Source organism: Gallinula chloropus, assembly GCF_964237585.1.
Source record: "Gallinula chloropus genome assembly, chromosome: Z".
In the NCBI taxonomy this organism is placed as follows: Eukaryota; Metazoa; Chordata; class Aves; order Gruiformes; family Rallidae; genus Gallinula; species Gallinula chloropus.
This window is the reverse complement of record NC_140089.1, coordinates 55,594,291-55,619,602: the sequence shown is the minus strand read 5'-3', so window position 1 is coordinate 55,619,602 and position 25,312 is coordinate 55,594,291. Positions and strand designations below refer to the sequence as shown.

General features: G+C 44.1%; 1 protein-coding gene across 1 annotated transcript; it reads left to right on the top strand.

The window, feature by feature from the left end:
* The first annotated feature begins 458 nt into the window (after positions 1–458).
* Positions 459–25,312, top strand: LOC311203395 (protein PRRC1-like). Its single transcript, XM_084278072.1, has 9 exons — positions 459–652; positions 5,404–5,529; positions 8,426–8,812; positions 9,751–9,908; positions 14,252–14,354; positions 16,562–16,725; positions 18,192–18,295; positions 18,645–18,747; positions 23,792–25,312. Exons 2-9 carry the CDS (start codon positions 5,424–5,426, stop codon positions 23,999–24,001), a joined length of 1,335 nt encoding a protein of 444 aa, XP_084134198.1. The 5' UTR covers positions 459–652; positions 5,404–5,423; the 3' UTR covers positions 24,002–25,312.

Here is a 25,312-nt window from a genome sequence, read left to right as displayed (position 1 = left end):
GTCCAGCAGCTGGGGCACACCCCCATCACTCGCCACCCCAGCGCTGTCCACCACCTTCACTGGACCCAGGAAGTGCACTGGCAGCAGCAGAGGTGAGTTGTGGGGGAAACCCTGGGCAGCTGGGAGGGTTGCCTGGTGCTTTGTAAAGGCTGTAAAACTGAAGTAAATGTTTTCTCTCCGGCTGGCAGAGGATGAAGGCACGAGGGTTACGGGTAGCTGGGCAGCTGCCGACTTGCGCAGCCTGAGGCGGCACGCAGCGGGCCGGGAGGGGGGTGGGGGGCAGGTTGCGGGACCGGCACCCCCACGTGACGCGAGGTCCGCTGCGAGCGTGGCGGGGGAGGTGTGCTGCTCCTGCGGCCGCCATCTTAGAGGCTGAGAGGGAACCGCGCCGCGGGTGCTCCGGCCCAGAAGCAGCATCCCCAGCCGAGGCCGTAGGATACTCTTCCTGGGATCCAGGGCCACCCGGAGGTGGTCGGGCGTGCGGTGGCGGCGCGGCGGCTGGCGCAAGCGGTAGCCGGAACGCCCTGTAGCTAGGCAGCGCCGAGGGAGACGTGGCAGCGAGAGGTGGGGCTGGTGCGGCGTCCCTGCGTGGCGCCTCTGCTGCTGCTGGGAGCTGTAGTCGGTGGCGGAGCCCGGTAGTGCCTTTCTCCAGGTATTGCCGACGAGGCCGGGGCCGCGGCCTTCTGGCTGGGCCAGCGTGTCTGGGCGGTGCGCAGCGGGAGGAGGCGGTGGGCTCTGGAGGATGGGCTCGGTGAGGCCCCGTGTCGCGGCGGGAGGAGGGCACGCCTTGGCACTCGTCGTCCGCGGCGGCGGGGAGGGAGCGTCTGGAAGGCTTTGGGCGGGTGAGGCTGGGCGGTGGGCGGCATCCCGGAGCGAGCGGTGGGTGTCCCCCGGTCCCGGGTGCCGTCTGGGGCCGTTGGGGCCCTGTAGGCAGGTCCGGATGTTAAGACGCGGTCCTGGGGGCAGCGCGGGAGGTTGTGCCAGGTGGGGCAGAGGGTCGCTGAGGTCTTTGCCGGGCTGTGTGTGTGAGGAATGTCGGCGGGGCCCGCGCCGCCGTTCAGGGCTTCTGGCTTGGGCCGCGCCGCTCCGGCGGCCCGTCTGTACCGAGGCGCTTCGTGGTAGCTGCTGGTCGTCCCGGTATGCGTGTGTGTGTGCGCCTGTAGAAGCCCCGGGACGAGCTCCGGCAGCCGTCCCGTCGGGGCGACTTCCCCCCTTGGGCAGCACACCTGCGACTGCACGGTGTCTGCCCCTCACCAGACTGATTCTGGTGTAGGCAGTCTGTCTTGTTGCCCTTACTCTGAACCGTCTTGTCCTTCTAAAGAAAGGCTGCACTGGCCCCAGTGCTCCTTGCTGGCAGGCTCTGGGGCTTCTTGCAGCGTTACGGTTGTGGGTTGTGAGGCAGATCAAGCTACAGAGCAAGACCCCTTGCTGCCTCAGTGATGACTGGCAGTGGTATTGGAAACCACCAGCACTTCATAGAACTTCCAGTGGGTTGGTCCTGATAGCTTGCTAGGTCCTGTATAGTGATCTGCTCCTGCGAGTCACCCTCCTGGTGACCAGGCTTTCTCCCGGCACTGGGTAGTGTTCAGATGCCTGCTCTCAGGGCCCTGTGCTCCAGCGTTGCAGCTCAAGCTGGAAGTGCTAGATCCCTTGTGGTTTTAGCTGGAATTAGCATGATTGGCAGTAGAAATCCTTACCCTTGAGGATCTCTTAGCATAGGATAGAAGTGATGCTTCAGGAAGTCTGTTTCTGGAGGATACCTTGTTGCAGTGCTTTGCCCTTTCTAGTTCGTTTATAGTGCCGTGAAAAACAAACGTTTCTTTTGGGCAAAATCGTCTGCAAGTGCTGGAGCTGTTGCATCATGACATTTACCCTACGTCAGTTGGTACAAACTGGTTGAATGCATGTGGTTCTGTGTAGCTGTGTCTTTGGGTTTACGTAGTCCCATGTAGATAACACTGTATACTAGACCAACAGTTCTCTGTGGTCATCAGTGGCTTGTGGAGCTATGTAAGCCCTCTATGATTTCAAAATAACAACAGTAAGGGTGTGCAACGAATCCCAAAGGTTGACAATGGCACTAAGAATGTGGGAAACTAATTCTCAGGCACTAGGAAACTCTTAGAAAAACTTCCTTGGTTTTATGATATCTGTGCACTACAGTAACTGTCTGCAGAAGTCGTAGGATGAGGCCAAACCATTCTGTCATGCCTGGTGTTTCGAACTATTGGTACAGCATTAGGTCTGAGGCAGAGTGGTTTCTGCTTGGTAAACATTTCCATTTTCTTTTTCTTTTAATGTGGGAGTTGTGATTAACATTATGCTGTGACTATTCAGCAGGTGTAGGAGAGTTTTGTTCTCCTTTTTTTTTTTTTCTCTTTTTTTTCGCCTCTCCTTTCCTGTGGCTCATTAAAGGCTCATTAAAGCCCTGGACTTTAGAACAAGTCGTTTGACCCAAGGTGATTACATTGATGGCTAGAGCGAGGCTTTGCGTGTCCCCTGGGATCTGGCTGTATTGACCAGGCCCCAGTCTGAAGGAAGTTTTTTCCCTGCCTGTCTGAAATGGAATAAAGTAGAGTGGAGGACTTTTCAGATGAAACTTTGATGTAGGAACAGCTCAGCTCTGTTGTTTTGGGGTGTTTTTTGAAGTGTTGTCTTTTTATTTTGTGTCAGCTTCACTCTGTCTTTAACAACTGAAGGTTTTCCTTTTGTCTTCTCTCCTGTTGACTCCAAGTATGTGCCTAGGAATCTCTCTATCAGGTAATGCAACCCGGGATGCAATATCTTATTTAGAGAGGTTTTTGTGCTGGGAATGGCTCAAAGCCATTGATTTGTTTAGTTAAATAAATAAATAAATGACAGCTCTCTCTTCTGGACAGTTGTTGACTTGTGCTTAGATATTAACAATGTATGTAATCAGTATTGCTCCACACAATTAGAATAGTCAATATTACGCTTACAGACAAGAATAGCATTCTAATGGCATTTGAATTTAGTATTCCAGCTGTTTGTTTTGTTTGAGGCTCTGCTTAGAGACCAGTTTTTCCTCATGGGGTTATGAAGTATATTGGGGGGGACAGGACTTTATTAGCAGGAGCATCTACTGCACTACAAGCAGCAGTTATTTAAGGGTGACTGAAAAGAGTTCCTTTTTCTAAACTCTGACATACCACCACGTTCTAGATAATGTGTTTTTCCATGTGGAATTTGGTCATCTGCATTTGTAGGTTATAGTTGGCTGTGAATTTCTGTATTTTGGAGTCACAACCTGAAAAATGCTTTTGAAGTATGGTCATGTTGTCCAGATTATTGCAAAATATTAGCGGAAACGTAACGACTTGATAATAAATTTAAGCGTGATGTGTTGGGAATGTGGTGTGTGTCCCGTCCCGTCCGTGTCCCCCGCTCCCCTCCCTTCCTCCCTCCCACCCCTTGTGGTTTTCTGTATTTTTTTTTTCCATATCCCTTCTTTTTTACTTCCATGTAAGCCTAAAACGAGATTGCCTTCTAGCTAAATGTGGCAGGAGATGAAATTTGTGAGATGAGCTGATGCTCACAAATCGCTAGATGGCAGTGCCGCAGTTGCTGTCACCGAAAGTGCCTGTTTGCATTGGGCTGTCTGAGTTTCCTTTGTCATTGAGGATTTGCGGGCTGATCTTACTGGGGAGCTTTTTCCCTGGATCTCCCGTAGGGGAGGGTAGAAACGTTCACTGGAAATTTTGCTGAGGCCTGAACATGTTTAAAAGTCCGTGGGTTGGCTGGGTTCTTTGCCTTCCATGTTCTTTCAGCCCAGTGCTTTCTGTTTTCTTCCGTGTAAGTGGTTTCAGATAGGCCGTTCAGATGAAAGTATTTAACCACATGTCCTGTGGGATCATTTTTAATTGTCAGCAGTTCTAGATTCTTTCAACATGATGGGCTATTTGCTTCCAATTACACCTATCAGATTTTAGCTTTTCTCTTGTGAATTTTCTCTTTCCATCTCTCATCTTTACTTCACCTTATTATTTTTATGCATTTTCATGCAGCATTTGCAAACTACACCTGGCTTTTGTTGAGAATTCGGTGTATAGCAAAGTGTTACCTGGGCAAACTTCTTGTTCATCCCTGCCAAGTCAGGAGTTCACAACGAGATTGTTGATTGTGTGAGGAGTTGGGTAAGCTAAAGGGAGAAGGATGATAGGGAGCATTTAGGCTTCAGGCTTCTCTAATTTTTGTAGGTTTGGGCTTGCTATTGCTGTTCAATGCTTGCTTCACTTTTCAGTTTGGTAATAACAGTAATTTTCCCTCTACATTAAACATAGCTGTATACACATTTTAAACAGCAATGAGGGTTTTTTCTTTTTCCTAGAGGAACCCCCCTGTATTTTTGTAAGTGGAGTTCTTTATAAATACCTGTGAGTACTTTTACTCAACACATTACCTAAGGCTTTTCCTCTGATACTTGTTAAATGTAGTAAGCTGTCAGTCCTCAGTAGCTACTGAGGTAATGGATATGATGGAAAATATTTTCCTGCCAATTTTTCAGACATAAATTCCTTTCTGTAGGGTTTTTATGTTATTAAAATGTCCTTATGGAATTGCTACCTCAGGGAGTGGTACAAACAATCTCGGTCTGGTTTACCAGACTTGGGAGGAAGCAGGGGGTTTTAGGTAACTTCCTCTGCTCTGAAGACCAAAAATCTCCAGGTGTTAATCTTAGTCTTTCATCCTCTCCTTTTCATCTCCTGAGGCCTTTCTCTTAATTTAGGGGGTTTTAAATAAGCACATAGCTTTACTTTTCCACAAGTAGTGCACTGTACAGGTGTAGTCAAAGATGCTGAAAGATACTTTCAATGTAATGTGGCCTTCAAAAGAAAAGCCAAAGTTTTCAATTACTGTCACTTCTGATACTCACCAGAGCAGTACGAGACCTGGATTTTACAGGAATTGTGTGCAGTGGAGAACTTGTTCAGTGTAAATGAATGTCATTGTACTTCTAGGTAGGTTGGAAGTAAATTTCCCTGGTTTCTTGTGGCATGTCTGGAGGTTTCTTTAGCTTCTCCTTTAAGCAGACAGGGTCATAGAGTTCAGGTCACGGAGTCTGTAGCCCTAGGCCCATGCAAGCTCTGCCACTATGCCTGGTGTTGGAGAAAGTGCTTGCAGTCAGTTTGATGGTGGGTCGGGAGCATCTGTGGCAGTGCTTAAGTGGAGAGGGCTCCAGCTTCAGAGGTAGTTGTGGTTCTTTATGGGCAGAGGGGGGAGACTTCGTTCTCTGTCTTGCTTCATGCCACCTTTTGCATCCTGTCGTGCATCAGCTCTGAAAAGAACAGGTCCTTGGAGTTACTACAGCTCAGTATTGCCGCAAACACTATCCCTGTTTCTCAAGATATGCTTTTTTTTTTTCTTCTCTTTTTTGTCTTACAGTTTTCTGTAGCTGAAGGAAAATGATGGAAGAGAGTGGAATAGAGACAACTCCACCTGGTACACCCCCACCAAACACAGCAGGGGAGACTACAGGTGCTACCACTGCTGCTACACCTGGCTCATTAGGTACAGAAACTTCCTCAGAAACTCAGTGATATTTATTCATGTCTTTTTAAAGCACAGCAGTTCATCCAGAGGTGTTGGGATCAACCTAGAGAGCTCTTCTCCAGGCTGATGGGAAGAATTTGTTTCTTTCTCATGGCAGTATGGCATACATCTGACAGAGAGTAGTGTAAATGTTTTTATTATTCTTGAAACTTTTTGATGAAGTCATGTGGATGCACTTAGGGTTTTTAAGGACGTGGGGACAGGGAATACTGGCCAGTACAGTGCACAGTGAGATGAGCAGCACAGAAGGGAGTTCAAACAAGTCTACAGTCTTGTGGGGGATAGTGAGAAACGTGGACGATCACTTGGATTTTACTATTGTGGGTGGTAATCAGAGCACTGAATCTGATTTTTCCAGAGTCTGAACCCCATGTGCTTGACTACCGAATGCTCAGTTTTCTGACACATCTGGTAACATTACCTTGAGTCACACTAGTGCCGTGGACTCCCGAGTGGAGCGCTCTTAGCCCCAGGAGGATGTGCTGGGCGATCCATTGGGTGCAGGAAGAAAATACCAGAGCATTCCTTTATAATAGTTTTATCTAAAAAAAGAAGAAAAATCAAGCTTTACTCATATTGAAGATACTTCTTGGCATATATTTCAGAAACCTCTGGATATATTTTTACCCAGTAGTGAGGACACAAATGTATATTCTTTGGGGCATCACTTGTTTTTCCTGACATGGTAAAAATGTCTGTAATATTAAATGTAAACAATACGTTGACAAATGTATTTGTCAGGAAATTCTGTTGGAAGGACGCATAGAAAATGTTGCTGATGATTATAAGAAACAAGCATGAGAACAGATCACAGCATGGAAGGTTTGCTGTACAGATGTTCCTAACGTGTTTCTGCTTATGGTTTTTGCTAAATTCTGTTTCAGTAATGAAATACAGAAAGAACAACTTTATTGTCAAATGCTGAAGGAGGGCTGTGCTGGAGAAGCTGCATCCTCAACAGTGAATGATTTCTTTAATAAAAGCCATGTTTTTATTAAGACTGCCTCAGAGTAACCATTGATGGAGTGATTGCTTTGACTAGGCTAAAAATGGATTCTCGAATAAGGTTACCGATCTATTTCCACCCATGACATTTATTGACCGCCTCATTCATAGGCAAGTTACTGCAGCAGTGAAAGTGGAGCTGGTGCACAAAGGGCTACAGGATGCCAGCAGTGTGGTTAACTTTATAGAAGTTCTCTTTAAATAGTAGGGGTTGTTTTTAGCTGCACCTTGTAATGGTAGAGGAAATGACCGTGAAACTTTTGTGCATCGCACAGAGGTTTGCTGGTTGTCTTGTGGCAAGGGATTTAAATATGGCTTCAGCTTTCTTCTTGTACCAAAACAGACTTGCAGACTCGCTGACATTTTCTGTGATGACAAGTGGCCATCAGCAGTGTGCTACCCAGTAGTTATTTAAAAAAACCCCAAAACACACTTACAGTTTGTCCCTTCAAGATAAAGGTGGTTTATCCCTTCAAGATAAAGGTGGTGTTTTAAGAAGGAGTTACCTACTTCTTTGTAAGAAAGTCATGCGTTTGAGAAAATTGTTATTTGAAAGTGTTTATGTTGTCAATGCATTCCTGTTGCCAAAATCATTGCAAGTGTCACACAAAAAACCCTTTCCACTCTGTATATGTAAATTGGCAAAGAGAATTTCCTGAGCTATGTAAAAATCTTCCAGATGAATTAGCTTTGGTGGATTTTGAGCCCATTTGTTAGGAATACCAAAGTGCAACACCTTCTGATGATTTTTCCAGAAGAATTGAATGACATCAAGGAAGATGAACATTTGCTAGCTGAATTTCAAGATAAGCCTTCATATACTTGATGGCTGGGAGACGAAAACAAATAGCATGATTTTGTAAGCACATCCAGCAACACCTTTTCATTTGGGTCTGTGTGTCTTTGTAAGGCATCTTTTCCAGGTGTGACAACCATTAAAGCCATGATTGGAATATAGAACCAGACCTCCAAATTGCTGATGATAATCCAAGATTGTAAAAATGATGAGGCTTCTGTAGTGACATTGCTCACACTACAATATTATTAATGGTATTCGACAGTGTGCTAACCGTTAATAACATGACATATTGTTTTATGAATATACTATTCAAATACTAATTTTCAGTGGGAGCAGAAGAGTTTCTTGATCTTTATCTCATCCTTTTAATATTTCTGTTCTGTATGTTTTAAAATCTATGGAATATACTAGGACAGTGGCCCATGTAAGTATTTTGTAGCTATGTTGGGGGTGTGGATGTTCCGTTTTTTATTGACTGGTGTGCGTGATAATGTTTGGAAACGACCTCCTTACGGTAACTTGGCACGTCACTTGACTGTCATCAATGTTTAGGCTGAGTTCAGTTTCACATCTGAGCTGATCCAACAGCTTAGTGCTGTAAAAACCAGTATTTTCTGTTTCTCTGGCTTAATTTTCTGTCTAAATTTGGTTTAGAGAACAAAATTGGCTTATCCAAGGATCAGCTGGGGGCCAGACTGAAACACAGCTGGGTGCCAGGGAAGAGAGGGCTGCCTGGGGCTCAGCGTGCTAGCTGGAAATTTCTGAGGCCCACTTCATCTGCTACAAAATGGGTAGTGAAATGTTGACTCGTTATTTTAGCTGTGACAAATAGGGTCAGAGAAGAAAAGAGATTCCAGGCTACTATCTCCAGAAATTGAGGGCAATTGGTGGTGGTTGCAAACTCAAGCAGAACTAAACTTTTTTCCATTGAAAGGAGAAAAGCAGACTTGCTCAAAACTTACTTGTAAACTAGCTGAACAATTACATACCTGAATCTCTGAGATGAAGGCTCGGTGTTTCTAAAATTCCATTTGTCTTTTTTTCCCCTAGCTTTGTCCAGTCCCCTTGCTACACCAAGCCTGTCATCTTCTCCTGAGTGCTCAGCACCTCTGGCAGCTGGAGCATCTCCACTTCCTCCTCCTATGATGACTTCATCTTCTTTTCCACTTGTGCCATCTGCAACAGTTTCTACTATGGCGCCACCTCTAACTCCAGCCCGACCTCCAGTTGCCCCTTCGTCTTTTAGTACCTCTGTGTCGCAGTTCTCTGCAGCTCCTTCATTAAGCTCTACTGCTGGCTCTGGTCTTCCTGCACCTCCTGCTGGTCCCCCGATTTCAGGATTTTCCATGTCTTCAACGTATGATATCACCAGAGGCCACGCTGGTCGAGCACCACAGAGCCCACTGATGCCATCATTCTCTGCACCTCCCGTCACAGGTAACCTTTTGTATATAGACCTTTGTGCTTGTGAGACAGGATGAGGGGTCTCCTGGGTGGCTACTTCAGCAGTCTGCTAGAGTCCCACAAGTTCAGCTTCTTTATTATTCTTGTGACACTTAATTACTGAGTAGCTGCGCTCGGAGGAATGGAGAATGGCCTTTGAAGTACGATCACGGTGTAGGACAAGAGTCCTCTTCCATAGAGTTCTGCTAGCACTCAGGCTCATAGAAAAGTGTTTGAGAGCAATATTTTAAAATGTGCCCAGGAAAGCCCAGCTGTCCATTTATTTCTGTGTTGCTGCTGTTCAGCTCAGAGGCAATTTCAGCCATTGTATTTCCACGGAATGGTAAGGTATCTCAGGCTGTAATCTCCTAATGGGCAAGTTTTTGTTCTGAGAAGCTCGCTATCTGTAAGAAGTCGTCCGTCACATGAGAGTAGCTTCTCTTTCCTTGCTTCTGGCTACTAAATTGCATCAGGACAGTGGAAAATACTTGCCTGCCATGCAAGCGAGTGCTGTAGTTGCTGAACTGATGTGATTTTCTACTAGCCTAATGGAAACTTAGCTCTTCAGCTGCAGTTGGGCCAGGCTTTAACCATTGTTTGTGACATGTCTTTTAAGCAGTCTGTCCAGAAAGACCTATGGAAATCTGAAGACAATAAAAAGCACCACTCTTAAGCTAACATGTCTTTGTTTAATTTTACACATAAGGTGCAGGTAGGCTCGGTTCTATGAGCAGATATTGTTGAACTCATTCACAGTAGTTGCCTCTGCTAAACTCTAACAAGCAGGATTGTTCTGGGGCCTTCAAGAAATGAAAGGAATCAGCCCAGTATTATTCTATTCTTCCTGTTCATTTTCCTGTAAAACAATTGCATGTTGCTACGGCATAAGAAATGAAACGCAGTACTTGTGTCTTGTTTTTCCCTCTTCCTAGGTGTCTTCGCAGATCCTATTACTCAGCAAGCAACTTTCTCTTCCCCTTTGGCTCCTGGAACTGGTTCTGCAATCACTTTTCCTGAGGAGCTTGAAGACCCCAGAGTAGCTACTGCCCAAGGTGGAACACCTGCTGGAGGGCTGTGGGGGTTTATAAAGGTCTGTGATTTTGTATGTTACCCTTCAGGATGAACTACCATTTTTTGTTGTCTCTAACAAGATACAACTTTTAAGTGCATGTTGCTCTAGGTCCTGTCTTTCCTCTGTGCTCATTTGCAAGGTGGCTTTTTTTTGCTGAAACTGCTGCTTTCTTTTCCAGAAGAGGAATGACTACATAAATGCAGGCATCTTGGTGCTCGTGACAGGGAGATCCTTCTGCCTTTTAGGTTTTGTCACATGCCCTTAAATCATGGGAAATGTCAGAACCTCTTTGATTCTTTGTACATCCTGGTTTTTTTTTGTCATTTCCTAATGAACTGATTTGGTTTTTAGGGGATGCAAGTCCTTCCTGTTCTAAACCAAACAAGTCTCCTCAGGGAGAGGCAAATAAGTGTTTCTTCCACTGAGGAGGGGTTTCTTAAGAGGTGTCTGTGGTATTTTGTAGGATTTTTTCTATTCCGCTAGAGGGCACGGAGTGTATAATGCAGAACAGATAATCCTTGTGGTGCGATCTAATCGTAGAGAGGAAATAAGCAGCAACAACTGACAGCATCTCATGAGCCTGTAACCTTTTTGGAGCTGTGGCATGCTATATCTGAGTAGTGTTGTGAAGGCTGTAGCAGAAATCATGCAGGGACTGTGTGTGAGCTCTGAGCTGCCTTCAGGAGCAACACTATTATCTGTACTGTAAATCGGAAGGAAGAATCAAGATTGATGTCCCAGTGGGACTGGAGACTTTTGGAGGGGCTTTCAAGGCCTTTTGAAGAAGAAAATCTGGAAGAATGAGTTGTGTGTGACGTGGCAGAGGGAGCTCTCCCTTACTCCAGTCATCTTAACAGTGCTACAGTCTTAAAGAACAAGATTAATCGTCCATCAGTATGGTGAGAGCAGAGTTGTCGAGCCGCGTTTTTCTAGGGCACGTGTCTTATAATCATAAAAAGACAGCTTCTTTGGTCTTCAAGTAATAATGTCTTCCAGTCACCATATTCATAGAATCTTAGTATTGTAGGGGTTGGAAGAGACCTCTGAGATCATCGGGTCCAACCCCCCTGCCAAAGCAGCTCCCTAGGACATATCACTCAGATAGGCATCCAGGCGGGTCTTGAATATCTCCAGAGAAGGAGACTCCACCACCTCTCTGGGCAGCCTGTCCCAGGGCTCTGTCACCCTCACTGGGAAAAAGTTTTTCCGCATGGTGGTGCAGAATTTCCTATATTCCAACTTGCAGCCATTGCCGCTTGTCCTATCCCCACAGACCACTGAAAAGGGGCTGGCTGATTCCCCCTGCATCCCCTGCTTCAGATAATTATAACTTTTAATTAGGTCCCCCCTTAGTCTTCTCAAGGCTGAACAGTCCCAACTTACTCGGCCTTTCCTCATAGGGTAGATGCTCCAGGCCCTTAATCATCTTCGTAGCCCTTCTGTGGACTCTCTCCAGGAGATCCCTGTCCTTTTTATACCGAGGAGCCCAGAACTGGACACAGTACTCCAGGTGGGGCCTGACCAGGGCAGAGTAGAGGGGGAGGATCACCTCCTTTGACCTAATGGCTACACTCTTCCGGATGCACCCCAGGATCCCACTGGCTCTCTTAGCCACCGAGGCACACTGCTGGCTTATGGTCAACCTGTCATCAACCAGGACCCCCAGGTCCTTCTCCACGAAGCTGTTCTCCAGCAGGTCATCCTCCAGCCTGTACTGATAACAAGTGGTTATTCCTTCCCAGGTGCAAGACTTTACACTTGCTTTTGTTGAACTTCATCCAGTTTCTCCCTGCCCAGCTCTCCAGCCTGTCCAGGTCTCGCTGGATGGCAGCGCAGTGTTCCTGCGTGTCAGCCACTCCTCCCAGCTTTGTATCATTGGGTACTTGCTGAGGGTGGATGTTATTCGCTCATCAAGGTCGTCAATGAAGATATTAAACAGGACTGGACCCAGCACCGAGCCCTGGGGAACACCGCTAGTAACAGGCCTCCAGTCAGAGTCTGCTCCACGAATCACAACCCCCTGGGCTCAGTCCAACAGCCAATTCTCAACCCACCTCACTGTCCACTCATCTATCCCATGCTCTCTCAACTTTGCTATCAGGATGTCATGGGAGACAGTATCAAAGGCCTTGCTGAAGTCAAGGTAGATGACATCCACTGCTTTCCCTCCATCTACCCAGCCTGTCATGAGATTGTAGAAGGCTATGAGATTGGTTGAGCACGATTTCCCCTTGGTGAATCCATGCTGACTACTCCTCATAACCTTCTTCTCTTCCAATTGCTTGGAGATGGCGTCCAGAACAAGCTGTTCCATTACCTTTCCGGGGACAGAGGTGAGGCTGACTGGCCTATAGTTACTAGGTTCCTCCTTCTTGCCCTTTTAAAAGACTGGAGTGACATTGGCTGTCATCGAGTCTTCAGGCACTTCTCCTGTCCTCCAAGACCTGTTGAAGTTGATAGAGAGCGGCTCAGCAATCACCTCCGCCAGCTCCCTCAGCACACGTGTATGCATCCCATCTGGGCCCATGGATTTGTGTGGATTAATCCCTTTGAGCCGCTCCTGAACCTCCCCTACCTCAACCAGAGGGAAATTCTTCGTTTCCCCAACACTCCAACTTTCATACAGGATCTGTGGGTCCCGGGGGGCCTTTGAAGTGAAGACTGAAGCAAAGGCGGCATTCAATATCTCCACCTTCTCAGCATCCCCCGTTACCAGGACAGCCTCCTAATTCAGCAAGGAACCTACATTATCCCTGGTCATCCTCTTACTATTCCCATATCTAAAAAACACCTTTTTATTATCCTTTATGTCCCTTGGCAGCTTCATTTCCAAGAGGGCTTTAGCCTTCCTAGTTGCATCCCTAGAGGTGCTCAGACCCTTTTTCCACAATTGGTAGATCTTCTGCTCTTTGAGTTTACCCAATAGCTCCGTGTTCATCCATGCAGGTGTTCTGCCTCTCTTTCCTGATTTCTTGCTCAAAGGGATGCATCGTTCCTGTGCTGGGAAGAAGCACTGTTTGAATAATAGCCAGCTCTCACAGGCTCCCAGTCCTTCAAACAACATAGCCTACAGGATAGCTCCTATTAAGTAGCGGAGGAGATCAAAGTTAGCTCTTACAAAATTCAAGGTAGCTATCCTACTTTTTGGCTTGCTTCTTCCACCCAGGATCTTGAACTCTTGCTTTCTTGTGTTAGAAGGTAATGTTCCAGAAGAGAAGGTTTTCCTTGTGACATGATTTTGTAGCCCGTTCGAAAGGGCAGTTGTGAATTAGTTGAAAAGCCAATCTCATCCACGTTATTGTTGCCTGTATACCAGTAGGATCCAGCAAGTGACCTATGTCTGTTTCTGGAGAATGTGTATGATTGACTTCAACCCAAATGTAGATTTTATGATTGGAGTATTAAATGTTGTACGTGCTCTGTGTTTTCCGTGACCTCTGAGAGTTTTCTAGGTGGAAGAATGAGGAATCGTTAGTTGTACTGAAGCTGTCAAGTGTTGGATGTGTGGAAGCACACATCAGAGTCAGGTTTTTAAACATCAGACAGAATCTGTGAGGCTTAACTGTCAGTTGTTGCAGAAATGCAAGCTGGATTCTCTGTTGAAGTGCATACACGGCAGTGCTGCAGTTATCTCTGTTTCTGCTCTTGAAGTCGACTGAACTACCTTTTTTGCTCTGCTGTTCTTCAGAAATCCAACACCATTCTTTCAGATGTCCCTCAAGGTAGATAATATGCAAGGAAGACCCTGTCAGTGTTTGTGCTTACATTTAATGAACTTTTATGTCTGTCAGCAGCTCCACCTGGGATTTGGCTGGAGAAGATAGAACGTTTTTTCAGCGTTGTTTAGAATCTATTTATAAATTGAGGAATTTCAGCTCAACTGCTCTGTAAAAATACTTGTTAGTAATGGGCCATTCCTATATAGGTCCTCTTGTCTGTAAGGTCATAAAAAAGAGGCTCTTCAGTTGGAGTTGTCACAGTTTGAGTCTAGCTACCGAGTCTGATGATAGCTGTAATTAGTATTTGTTAAATGTTCAAGACTTCCCGTCCCAGAGTAGGAGGAAATCAAGTGTGTTGCCCACCATCACTGGCAGGCCTGTTTCTGCATTGGTGCGTGAGAGGATGGCGGTGATGATATTTGGCCTTTGCTGTATCCGAAAAGTCACGCACTCCTAGTCACGTCTTGCAGCATTTGTGCTGGGGAATGAGATGCACCAGGCATTACAAAGTGTAAATGTGGTAAGAAGACCATGAAGCAGCTTAATACTTGGGTTTTGTTTGGTTGGGTTTTAACTGTGCTATTGTGAGTTTCTTGGGGAAAAATGAGAAAATAATATGGAAGTCTGTTTGCTTATGTTTAGGGTGTAGCTGAGAATCCCATGGTGAAGTCTGTTCTTGATAAAACCAAACATTCAGTGGAGACCATGATTACAACGCTGGACCCTGGCATGGTTCCATATATCAGTAAGTATTTGTGACAAACCATTAAGTAATACATAGAATGTTAGATTAATGTAACAGCACTTGAAGTTTATCTGAGAGTGTGTTAAATCTGTCACAGTAACGCGGTGATTTCTCAGGTGCGTTGTCCAGTGAGACTCTCACTCTGCAGGCTGATTTTTTTATGTGCGTCTTAAGGTTCGTTTACTTGTGTATTCTGCTGTAGTTTAGGTAGTAGCATAGTAATACCCTTCAGTTCAGGTTGTGAGAGATGAGCAAGTTACAAAGAACAAAACGGTGACAAGTCCTTGTCTGTAATCTGGAAGTCACATACTTTTTTCCCTCCCTGTTTCTCTGTTTGAGGGAGTGATATGGAATTGAGTTTAAAATATGCTGTATGTGTTCTGTTGGATCTGGTGATTAAATCCCGGTGTGTAAGGTATCACATTGAGGGTTGACAAGCCGAAAGGTAAGCGTGCTCACAACGGTGTTTACATCGCTTTTGAGGCTTTCTTCTGACTTTCAGCTGTTCTGCTTTTCTAGCCCAACAGTATTTATACTATTTTAGGAAGCTCAGCAAACTTGAAGCAGTTCCTGAAACACTTGGGAAGAACATTGAAAAGGCTAAAACAGTCCAATAAAGTCTCAACTACCTGAAGGGAGGTTGTGGGGAGGTGGGCAATGGTCTCTTCAGCCAGGTGAGAGGAGATAGGAGAAGGGGAAATGGCACAAAGCTGCGCCAGCAGAGGTTTAGATTGGATATTAGAAAAAAATTTTTACTAAAAGGGTTGATGATCTACAAAGGTCTCTTCCAGTCGTATGATTCTGAGATTTTGTGAAGTATTGCTGAGCATTGAGCCTGGAATGAAAAGCATAGTATCTCAGTTAGAGCTTTAAAATGAATAGGAAGGAGCAGCATTGTGGTAGTCACAATTTTGTGTTTTACTAAAGTACATTCATGTCACGTCTAACTGAGCTGAGATTTCTACAATTTGTCAGAGTACTGGACAGGTTTTATGGGTTGGGTTTTTGTTTGGCTGGTTTAGGTGTTTTTTCCTTGCTGTGTTTTGTTTGTTTGTTTTGTTTTGCTTTTTGCTTTTGTTGCAGCAGTCTGGTGAGCAGTCCTCCTTCTTAGTTGTGCTAGTGCTGCTCTTTGCATGTAGGTGAAGCTGGTCAGGAAACTGATGAGGCAGAGAAGAAAGCATTAAAACCTTTGTGCGCTTTGTTTTTCTGAGCTGTCACTCAATTGGACCTGTGGTGTGATCCAGCTGACCACATTGCTGCACCATTGTACTAAAGCAGTGGGCAATATGTGGAATAAAACAGGATCATCTCTCATAGGGGGAAAGGGTGAATCAGCTCGGTCTCGGTAGTCTGGGGAAGACTTAAGGGGGGATCTGGTCAATACTCCTAAATATCTGAAGGGAGGATGGGTCCAGACTCTTTTCAGTGGTGCCCAGTGACAGGACACGGGGTAATGGGCACAAACTGGAACGCAGAAGGTTCTCTTCCATTCCCTACCATTCTGTGATTCTCTGACTGCATCCAGGCAGCTTCTGAGTATGTTTGAGGATGGAGACTTCCTCGTTGTTCTGGACAACCTGTGCCAATGCTTGGTTACCTTCATGGTCGAAGAGCTTCTTCAGATGTTTGTATGGAACCTCCTTTGTTTCAGTTTGTGCCCATTGCTTCTGCTCCTGTCCATGGGCACCACCAAAAAGAGTCTGGCTTCTTCCTCTTTGCAGGCTCCCTTCAGATATTTGTACAAATCAGTGAGATCCCCCTAGCTTTATCTTCTGTAGGCTGAACGTGCCTATCTGTCAGTCTTTCCCCCTAAAAGAGAGATTCTAGCCCAGTGGTTCATCTAGTTCAATATTCTGTCTTCAGCAGAAGCAGCAGGAGGTGAATGTCAGGATTATTCTTCTAAATCCATGAATTGTCATCTTAAATGAGCACTATGCTTTGTTTCAGGTGCAGAATACGCCTCAGTTCCTGTTGTCCTTTTTTCATTGATGAATCACTTAGGAAGTAAAAGTTAGGTGACTAGCTAAATTAAGTGACTTCTGCTTCAGGAAAGAACTTTTGTGCAACGTGTGAGAAAGAGAAGACCAACTGAAGCATAGTCTTAAGATGTAGAATGTATTTAAACTGGCTTGTAATGGGAATGAAGAATAGTACACGCTCATAGATATACATCTCTCTCTATATATACACACACCTGTGTTTTACAGAAACTGGGGGAGAACTGGACATAGTGGTTACTTCTACCAAAGAGGTGAAAGTTGCAGCCATTCGAGATGCCTTTCAAGAAGTCTTTGGAATGGCCGTTGTTACTGGAGAGGCTGCGCAGTCTAACATCGCACCCCAACCTGTGGGCTACGCTGCAGGTTTAAAAGTAAGTACTAAAGTACCTCCAGCACAGAGAAGGGCAATGGAAACGTAGGATGAGAGAGTGGTTTGGTTTGGAAGTGACCTTACAAATTGTCCTCAGCAGAGGGGGCTGAAACTCTCTGCACTAGACCACACTGCTCAAAGCCACATCCGGCCTGACCTTGAGCACTTAAGGGATGGGGCATTGACCCAGAAATATCTGATTCCCTAAGGGGAATGTCAGTTTGTAGCATTGGGAGACTTCTCCCTTTCTTGTTTCTGGTGTAACTTGCCGCCTGTTTCATTAGATCATTCTAAAGCTGCTTGTTGGAATAGCTTTTGGGGTTCTTGTGCAAATGTGGTCACAGCAGTGAAGAACATTTATGTCCATTTTCTTCTAAAGCAGTTGATTGCCATCACATCTGGCAGGCATTGTGATATGACTGTAGTTTGAATGTGTATCAGGCATTTGTTCTTAGTCTGTCACTAGCACAGTACTTTGGGAATGAAAACTAAAAATGAGAACTTGAATATAAAAAAGGTAATTAGAAGTTAAGAGAGCCTTTGAGACTGGGTTGTCTCCCAACTAATTCTGTAGGTGAAAGACAGTTTGATCAACACTTGCCAAGGATCTTCCTGAACAGCTCCATTCTTACATTTAGTATGTAGGAATTCATTGTGCAGCTTTTCAAAGAGCTGTGCTGGCCCAGAAGAAGAGTTAGCAAGGGTTGTTTCACCACCTTTTAAAAATACACAGTTGTTCCTTGTATCTAGGTGGAACCGTCTCCTTGGCCAGTACCTAAACCCAGTGACACCAACTATTTTTTATTCTGTTTCTTCAATGTAAGCAAACCATTTCCTCCATAGAAAGGAGGTATTTTCTCCTAACTGCTGTGGCAGCATTCACAGCGGAGTGAAGCTTATCCTCATAGCAATGTATTAGCTGAAACAATTTTATATGGAGGTAAAGGAGAAAAATAGACATGTTGCTTTACCTGATTAGCTACTGCAGCGTAGTGGTAATAGTGTTTGTATGGCAACTCAGAGTGAGAACGGGGTGGGAGTAAATGATTCCTTAGCTGGATAGGTACCAGAACAGAGAGGGTCTCTTTTGGTCTCTTTTTTGATTTGACTAACAGGATATATTCTGATGCTTTAACTAACAGAGGAACTTGGCACAATTACAGGCTAGAAATTCTCTGTGTGCTAATCTAGGTCTTCTTCATGGAAAAATAAGAAACTAAAATATTTAGTGAGTTTTATCATAGCTTGTGTTACTGTTTGAGATTCCTGTTTGGGAAAGGCTATGGTGCTTTTTCATGACTTTTGTTTCTTGGTTTTCTACTGTTGAAAAAAGAGTAATTTTTCAAAATTGCTGTTTTCTGTTTAACTTGAAAATTCTGCTCCACAGAGGTTTTTTGCACACATCTCTGAGTGTTGTATGATGTGATTGAAAGAGAATGTTGACTAATAGATCATGTTCCCATGTAGGGAGCCCAAGAAAGAATAGACAGCTTGCGCCGGACTGGAGTAATCCATGAAAAACAGCCTGCTGTATCGGTAGAAAACTTCATTGAGGAATTGCTTCCTGACAAGTGAGAACTTGAAATATATCCCTGAGGTGGGGAGAGGGCTGTTTCTCATTGACTCAAAGGGTCTTGCTTCCAGTGCTTTAAAGAATAAAATGTCATTTATATGTAGACACATATAAAATACATGAAACAACAGGAACCATAGAATTCTTTAGATGGGAACACAGGCACTTCAGTTTTTTATATATACATGAATTGATACATGCAAATTTGATTTGAAAAATGCTGGGATGCCTTGATGTAAGTCATTGTTACATTTTTAACTACAGTTGTATTAGAGGTTGTAAAACGGTCATCATTCAAGGGCTAACATGTTTCTTTTCAACAGACTCTAACTTGGCTGTCATTGCAGGTGGTTTGACATTGGATGTCTGATTATCGAGGATCCAATTCATGGAATTCATCTGGAAGCTTTTACCCAAGCAACACCAGTGCCTTTGCAATATGTTCAGCAGGCGAGTTTTCTGTTTGCTTATTAAAATTGGATTAAGACTTAGGATTTAAGATTTAATTTATGATGTCAGCTCTTACTGGTAGTAGCTACACTTGAATTTCTTAGTTTATAAAATGAGGATCAAAAATATTTTTGAGTCATGCATTGCCTAAAAATCTTCAGGCCTTTGTAGAAAAGCAGTTCTCCCTTGGGAGTCTTCATTCTGCAGTACATGGCACTTGAGCCGCTGATTTTAATTCTTGTTAAAGAAGAAGAAATATTCCAAGAAGAAGTTAACCAAGGAAAAAATAACCTCAAAGTACTCCCTCAGAAAAGGAAGTACAGCTTTAATTATTGAATTGTCATCAATCTGATTCCATGACTCACAAATGTTTAGATTGATAAGAATCCTCACTCTTAGGTGCAGAAGGAGGTCTTGTAGCTCAAGTAATGCACTAAGCAAGTGCACCTAGGAGGTGCAGTAAGCACTCTTACCCATCCAAAGGCTCATTTTCCTTTCTTTAGCTTACTTCCCAGATGTGTTTGAGTGTCATCTAATGCCAACAAAATGGCATCACCAGTGAGGTGTCTGTGTGAGCACGTTAGCAATTGAGCAAAGTATCTGGCACGTCATTTAGGAACAAGTGTCTATTTTGAGATCTTGCCACTCAGTCTTTAATAAAGCTCATAGAGCCTTCATATTTATGTTGTTAACCACCAGCAAACAGACAGCATGCAGTATAACTGCAAGCCTTTTAACTTGCATTAGATCAAATTCTACTCTCCTGTTGAAAGAGAACTGTGGTTGTATATACTTCAACAGAAAAACACTGCTTGCTTTCATACTTTTCAGAGTTAAATTTTTCCTGGTGTTGCTGGTACATTTTTCAGTTGAGTTGTGCATGGTGTGGCAGTGAGTCATTGGGCAGCAGTTGTTACCCTTATTCCCATTATGCCTGTCTCTTCCAGAATCAGAGTGGGTTTTTCTTGAATGCAAGATATTTAGGCTTCTATAAAACCAGTCCAAAACCAAGTTCTTATGCAAAAACTACTCACAGAATCATACAATATCCTGAGTTGGAAGGGACCCATGAAGATCATCAACTCCAAGTCCTGGCTCCACACAGGGCCAGCCAGGTCAGAGCACTTCACTGAATGGTCAGGATTCACTAGGAGTTTACTGCAGTCATGGGCCTCCAACTTGAGGCATCTGGAGTCCCAAAGCCCATCGACTCTGTTGAAGACAGAGGCAGTGAAGGTGTTAAACTCCTCTTCTTTGTCTGTGTCCCTGTTAGTAATGTGACCGTTCTCATCTAGCAACAGACCAATGTTCTCTCTGGTCCTCCTCTTGTTGTTACTGTATTTGAAGATCCCTTTTTATTGTCTACCACAGTATTGTCCAGCCTCAGCTCTCTCTAAGCTTTGGCCACACACATTTTCTCCCTGCAAAGGTGAAGAGCGTCCCCGTAATCCCCCCACATTTCGTGATCTTGCTTCCACTTTCTTTTTCTGCTGAGCTCTAGAGGAACGTCCCTGCTCAGCCTCCTGCCCCACCTGCTTGATTTCTAGTGTTTTGGAGTTGCCTGTTCCTGTGCTTTTAGGAGGTGGTACTTAAAAAGTGGCCAGCATTGATGGACTTTTGAAAGCAGTTTCCCAGGGGACCTTACCAGCTACTTTCCTGAGCAGTCCAAAATCTGCTCTCCCCGTGTCTAGTGTTGAAGTTTTGGAGGCAGTTTCCCTCCTTTCAACAAAGATTTTGAATTCCACTACTCTGTGGTCACTATGGCCAAGAAGTCTACCTACTTCTACTTCCTCCCAAGTCCTTCTTTGTGGATGAGCAAGAGATCTAGGAGGGCACCTTTCTTCGTTGGCTCCCTCAATACCTGAACAAGGAAGTTACCATCCAGTTGCTTTCGGACTCTCCTGGACCTGTTTGTATTAGCTGTGGTGGTGTTCCCAGCTAACATCTGGCCAGTTGAAACCCCCGTAAGGACACGGACAGGGGATCTAGAGGTGGCTCTTAGTCCCTTGAAGGATAACTCATCAATGTTGTTGTTGTTCTGGCTGGGCAGTCCATAGTAAACTCCCACAACAACAGACCCTTTATTTGTCCCTTAATCCTTACCCAGAGAGTCTCATCGGTGTCGTCGCCAACTGATAGCTCAACGCAGTCCAGCCCCTCCATGGCATACAGTGAGTGCCATGTCCCCCCCTCTCCTGCCCTACCTGTCTCTTCTGAAGAGCCTGCAAGCATCCATCACTGCACACCAGTCACAGGACTCTTCCCATCAGGTTTTGCTTAAGCCAGTGCTGTCATACCTCTGGGACCAAGGCAGGACTCTTAGCTCTTCTTGCTTGTTCCTCTATGCTACGTGTATTGGTGTAGAAGCACTTCAGATGTGCTTCAACGTATCCCTCACCTCCTGGAGTGGACTTAAGGAACTCGCCAACACACAGTGCTTCTGGTTGTAGGATGGCATCCCTAGCTGTGTGGATGCACTTGAGGTGGACTTTTGGTCCCACCCCTGACTCTGACACTTATTTTCAGCTAGCCTGGTTTTATTCACTTCCCCCTCCAGATCTAGTTTAAAGCCCTCTCCACAAGCCCTGCCAAGTCCTGGGGTAGGATCCTTGTCCCCCTTTGGGACAGGTGGCCCCCATCTGCTGCCTGCAAACCTGGTGCTGAATAAACCATCCCATGATCAAAACCCCCAAAATTCTACAGATGGCACCAGCCTCTTCGCCATGAGTTGATCAGGTGTGTTTTCCTGCTCCTCTCAGTGTCCCCATAGGGACAGAGGAAAACATCACCTGTGCTTCCACAACTCTATAACTAGTCGCCACAATGCCTTAAAGTCCCTTTTGATAGTCTTTGGGCTTTTCTCCTCAATTTTATTCTGCCAACCTGGAATACCAAAAGTGGGTAGTATTCAAAGGGCTGTACTAGTCTGGGGAGCTGCCTTGTGCTGTCATTGACCTGGGCACCAGGGAGGCAGCAGACTTCATTGTGGGTAGGGTCTGGGCAACATATGACCCCCTCTGTTCCTCTGAGAAGGAAGTCACCTATTAAAATTACACTTCTTTTGTATTTTACAGGGGCAGTCTAGAGGTGTGGGCATGACCGCCTCTCCCTAAGTGACCCCTTGGTTGTACTGTCATTCCCATCCTCATTTTCCTGCCTTTCCAGTTCCAGAGCAGAATAGCTATTGTGCAAGGGCATCTGGAAGGGCAAAGATGGCTGAGAGGAGTTGCACTGGTATCTCCAAGTAGACCTGTCTCCATTCTTCCCTGTCCCTTTGGTCCCTGCCTTCTGTCTGATGGCGACAACTAGATGATGACAGGAAAAAAAACCAAAAAACAAGCCAACAATTGAAAAGTTAAATAACAGAGAAGAAACTCGTGTTGTGTTATTTGTTATTCACAGTACAAAAGAATGAATAGATGCAGCATTAAAAGCTCCAAGTGCTTGCTAGCTAGGTATTTCATTGTTCTGTATAATGGAAACAGTAGTAAAACTATAGAATAGATACACTTTTGTTAATGTCTACACTAATGGCACAGTTTTCTGAGCACATAATACAATACTCATGGCTGTTCATAACTCTAAATATTGCTTGATTTGAGGAGGTAAAAAGGTGGATTGGAGGGCTTGTTTTGAGAATGTTTTTCTGTTAGAGACCAGGTGGGTTTGGTTGGGGCTTTTTTTTTTTCTGAGCCAGAAATTGTAAGCATGATGGGAAACCACTGCAAGATTGTGGGGTTTTTGTTTTGTTTTTATTTGCAGTGTACTATTTTTTAGCAGTAGAAAATACCAAATAATTAATGATGTGCAATCTTGCATCATAATGGAGATGATATAACTAGATATTCAGTCCCCTCTTGCAGCTAGATGCACTCTTACTTCTTCCTGCCAGTATGTTCTCACTAATAAAATTTCTGTTCCTTTGCTTAAGCAATCTGCTTTTTAACGAGTTATTTCAGTATTTGAGCAGGCTTCTAAAAAACTTACATATGCTGTTGTGCAGTGCAGTGAAGAACTGAGTAATACTAAGAACAGTCTTGCTGTCGCCAGAATTCTTCTACCCATCATTGCATGTGACAGTGGCCGGTGGCAATTTCCTATGAAAAGGGCGGTAAAGATGACCAGAGGGCTGGAGCAACTCTCCAATGAAGACAGGCTGAGAGAGTTGGGGTGGTTCAGCTTGGAAAAGCCAGGGCTCTGGGGAGATGTTATAGCGGCCTTCCAGTGCCCAAAGGTGCCTACAAGAAAGCTGGGGAAGAACTGCTCACAAGGGCATGGAGCAGTAGGACATGGGGGAATGGTTTTAAACTGGAATAGGGTAGACTTAGGTTGGAAAAAGTTCTTTGATATGAGGGTGGTAGATCACTGGAACAGGTTGCCCAGAGTCGTAGTGGAGGCCCAATCCCTGGAGACACTCAAAGTCAGGTTTGATGGGTCTCTGAGTGACCTGATCTAAGTGAAGGTGTCCCTGCTTCCTTCAAGGGGGTTGGACTACGTGACCTTTAAAGGTCCCTTTCAACCTAACACATTCTGTGATTCTAAGATGAGCATCAGACCAGCTAAATGCTGTGATACTTACCCATTGTTTCCCTTCTGACTTCAGGGAATTACAGGATGTAATCCCTCTGTGATGTCACGCAAATGCATTGGTCCACCATTTCTGCAAGGCTCAGCTTTCTCCTTGTACTTGCTACTTGCCTGCTTCAGAGGGAGATTTTAACAGTTTCAAAAACATTTGGACAGCAAGAGACATACAAATATGTATTGTTACTAATTCCATCTGTTGGCTCCTGTATGCGTAAACAACTAAACAACTTCCTGGTAATACTGTTCAGAAGTCATTTGGATCATGATATGTACAAATCCAAGAGTCTAATTGGCTAGGCAATTTATGGGGCAGTGTGAAATTTGGCTTCTGAAACCCTTTGTTGTCGTCATATTGATCTAAGAATGGTAAGTTAGAAAAGTTGGTTAATAGTGAAGATAGAAACAAAACTATTCATTTAAAACTCCTTCAATAATCACTTCTCCACGTGTTACACAGGCTAAGAATCTCACTCCTCAGGACTACAATCTGAGATGGTCAGGCCTGTTGGTGACTGTGGGCGAAGTGCTTGAGAAGAGTATGGTGAATGTCAACCGGACTGATTGGCATGTGGTATTCACTGGTATGTCCCGTCGACAGATGATCTACAGTGCAGCTAAAGCACTAGCAGGAATGTACAAACAACACTTACCACCCAGGACTGTTTGAAAGAAGGCTGATCCATGAAGCTATGGAATACTTGGTTTGATTCTGGAATTGAAGTGAAAGCTATACACTCTTAATTCTCAGAGGATACAACACAGATATGTAATCTAACTGTATACTGCATATTTTTTAAGAATTGAAGGGGATTGCCAGTAGAGGAAATGAGCAATTGCACGTTTTAGCTACTATATGATTTCCTCTATGATTCGCAAAACAGAACAAACATATTTATAACTGGGACAAATAGCATTACAGTTTGTAAAGTGGAATGTGCTACTATACACCTTACTAGGCATTTGCTGAGATACTTAGTATACTTTTAAAGGAGGAGTTAATTGTCTATTTCTATTACACTAGTAATAGAAACATGTTGACAGCATAACATTTATATTATATATGCATTTCAATGGAGACAGACTACCTTCTGTAGTAGATGTTATCTTGTGTCCTGTGCTTAGGTGGCACTTAAGACCTTACAGGTTTGGCATCCATACGGGTTCTCAGGAGTGATTCCGAGTAATTTTTACAACACATGAGTGAGCTGCTGAAAAAGAGCACAAATCCATGCCTCATTAGTTGAAGTAACTGTTAAGTAATTTTGAAATCTCATTATCTGTACTGTGTCTTGTTTCATTTTATGTAACAGTAATAAAATTCATGTCTAATTAGACATTTCACATAGCTTACGTGGGTTTTTAGATCAGGTATACACATAGAACTACTTCAGCAGTTTCTACATGGTAATTTACTCCAGTGCTTCCAAACTTCCTATTTTCTATGGAATTCTGTAATTTCTTCTATGAAGTCATGGTTGTCAGCACTTTGATGTGAGAAATAGTGATATGTGTATCACATGCTTTGCTATCCTGAGTTTTGTAAACATTTCTAAGTCTTAAATGCCTTCTTAATGTCATGAGCTCACAGTTTATGTAATTCTTACGTGTTTCTTATCTTTCTGTCTTCAGCAGTGTCTCAATTTTTTTTTCAATGGTTACAAATGTCCTCTTTCCTCGCACAATCTTAAATCTTTATTGAGAATTATGGAAGTAATTGTGAAGAAAATATTTTGGTAATAATACTTTTTCTAAGAAACAAAGAAAAAGCAAATACTTTTTGTTCACCTTAAAGCAGTTTTTCAGCATATATTGCTCTGCCTTTACCTTTCTTACATGCTTTTAAAGGACAATTTTATATACGATGTACTGTTAAGCCAGCTCATATTTGTACCTAGTGAAAGCTTGTCGATTTCCAAGTAATATATTTTGCCTTAATTGGCATACTCTGTAAATCAGTTGAATAAATGTTTTTCCTAGA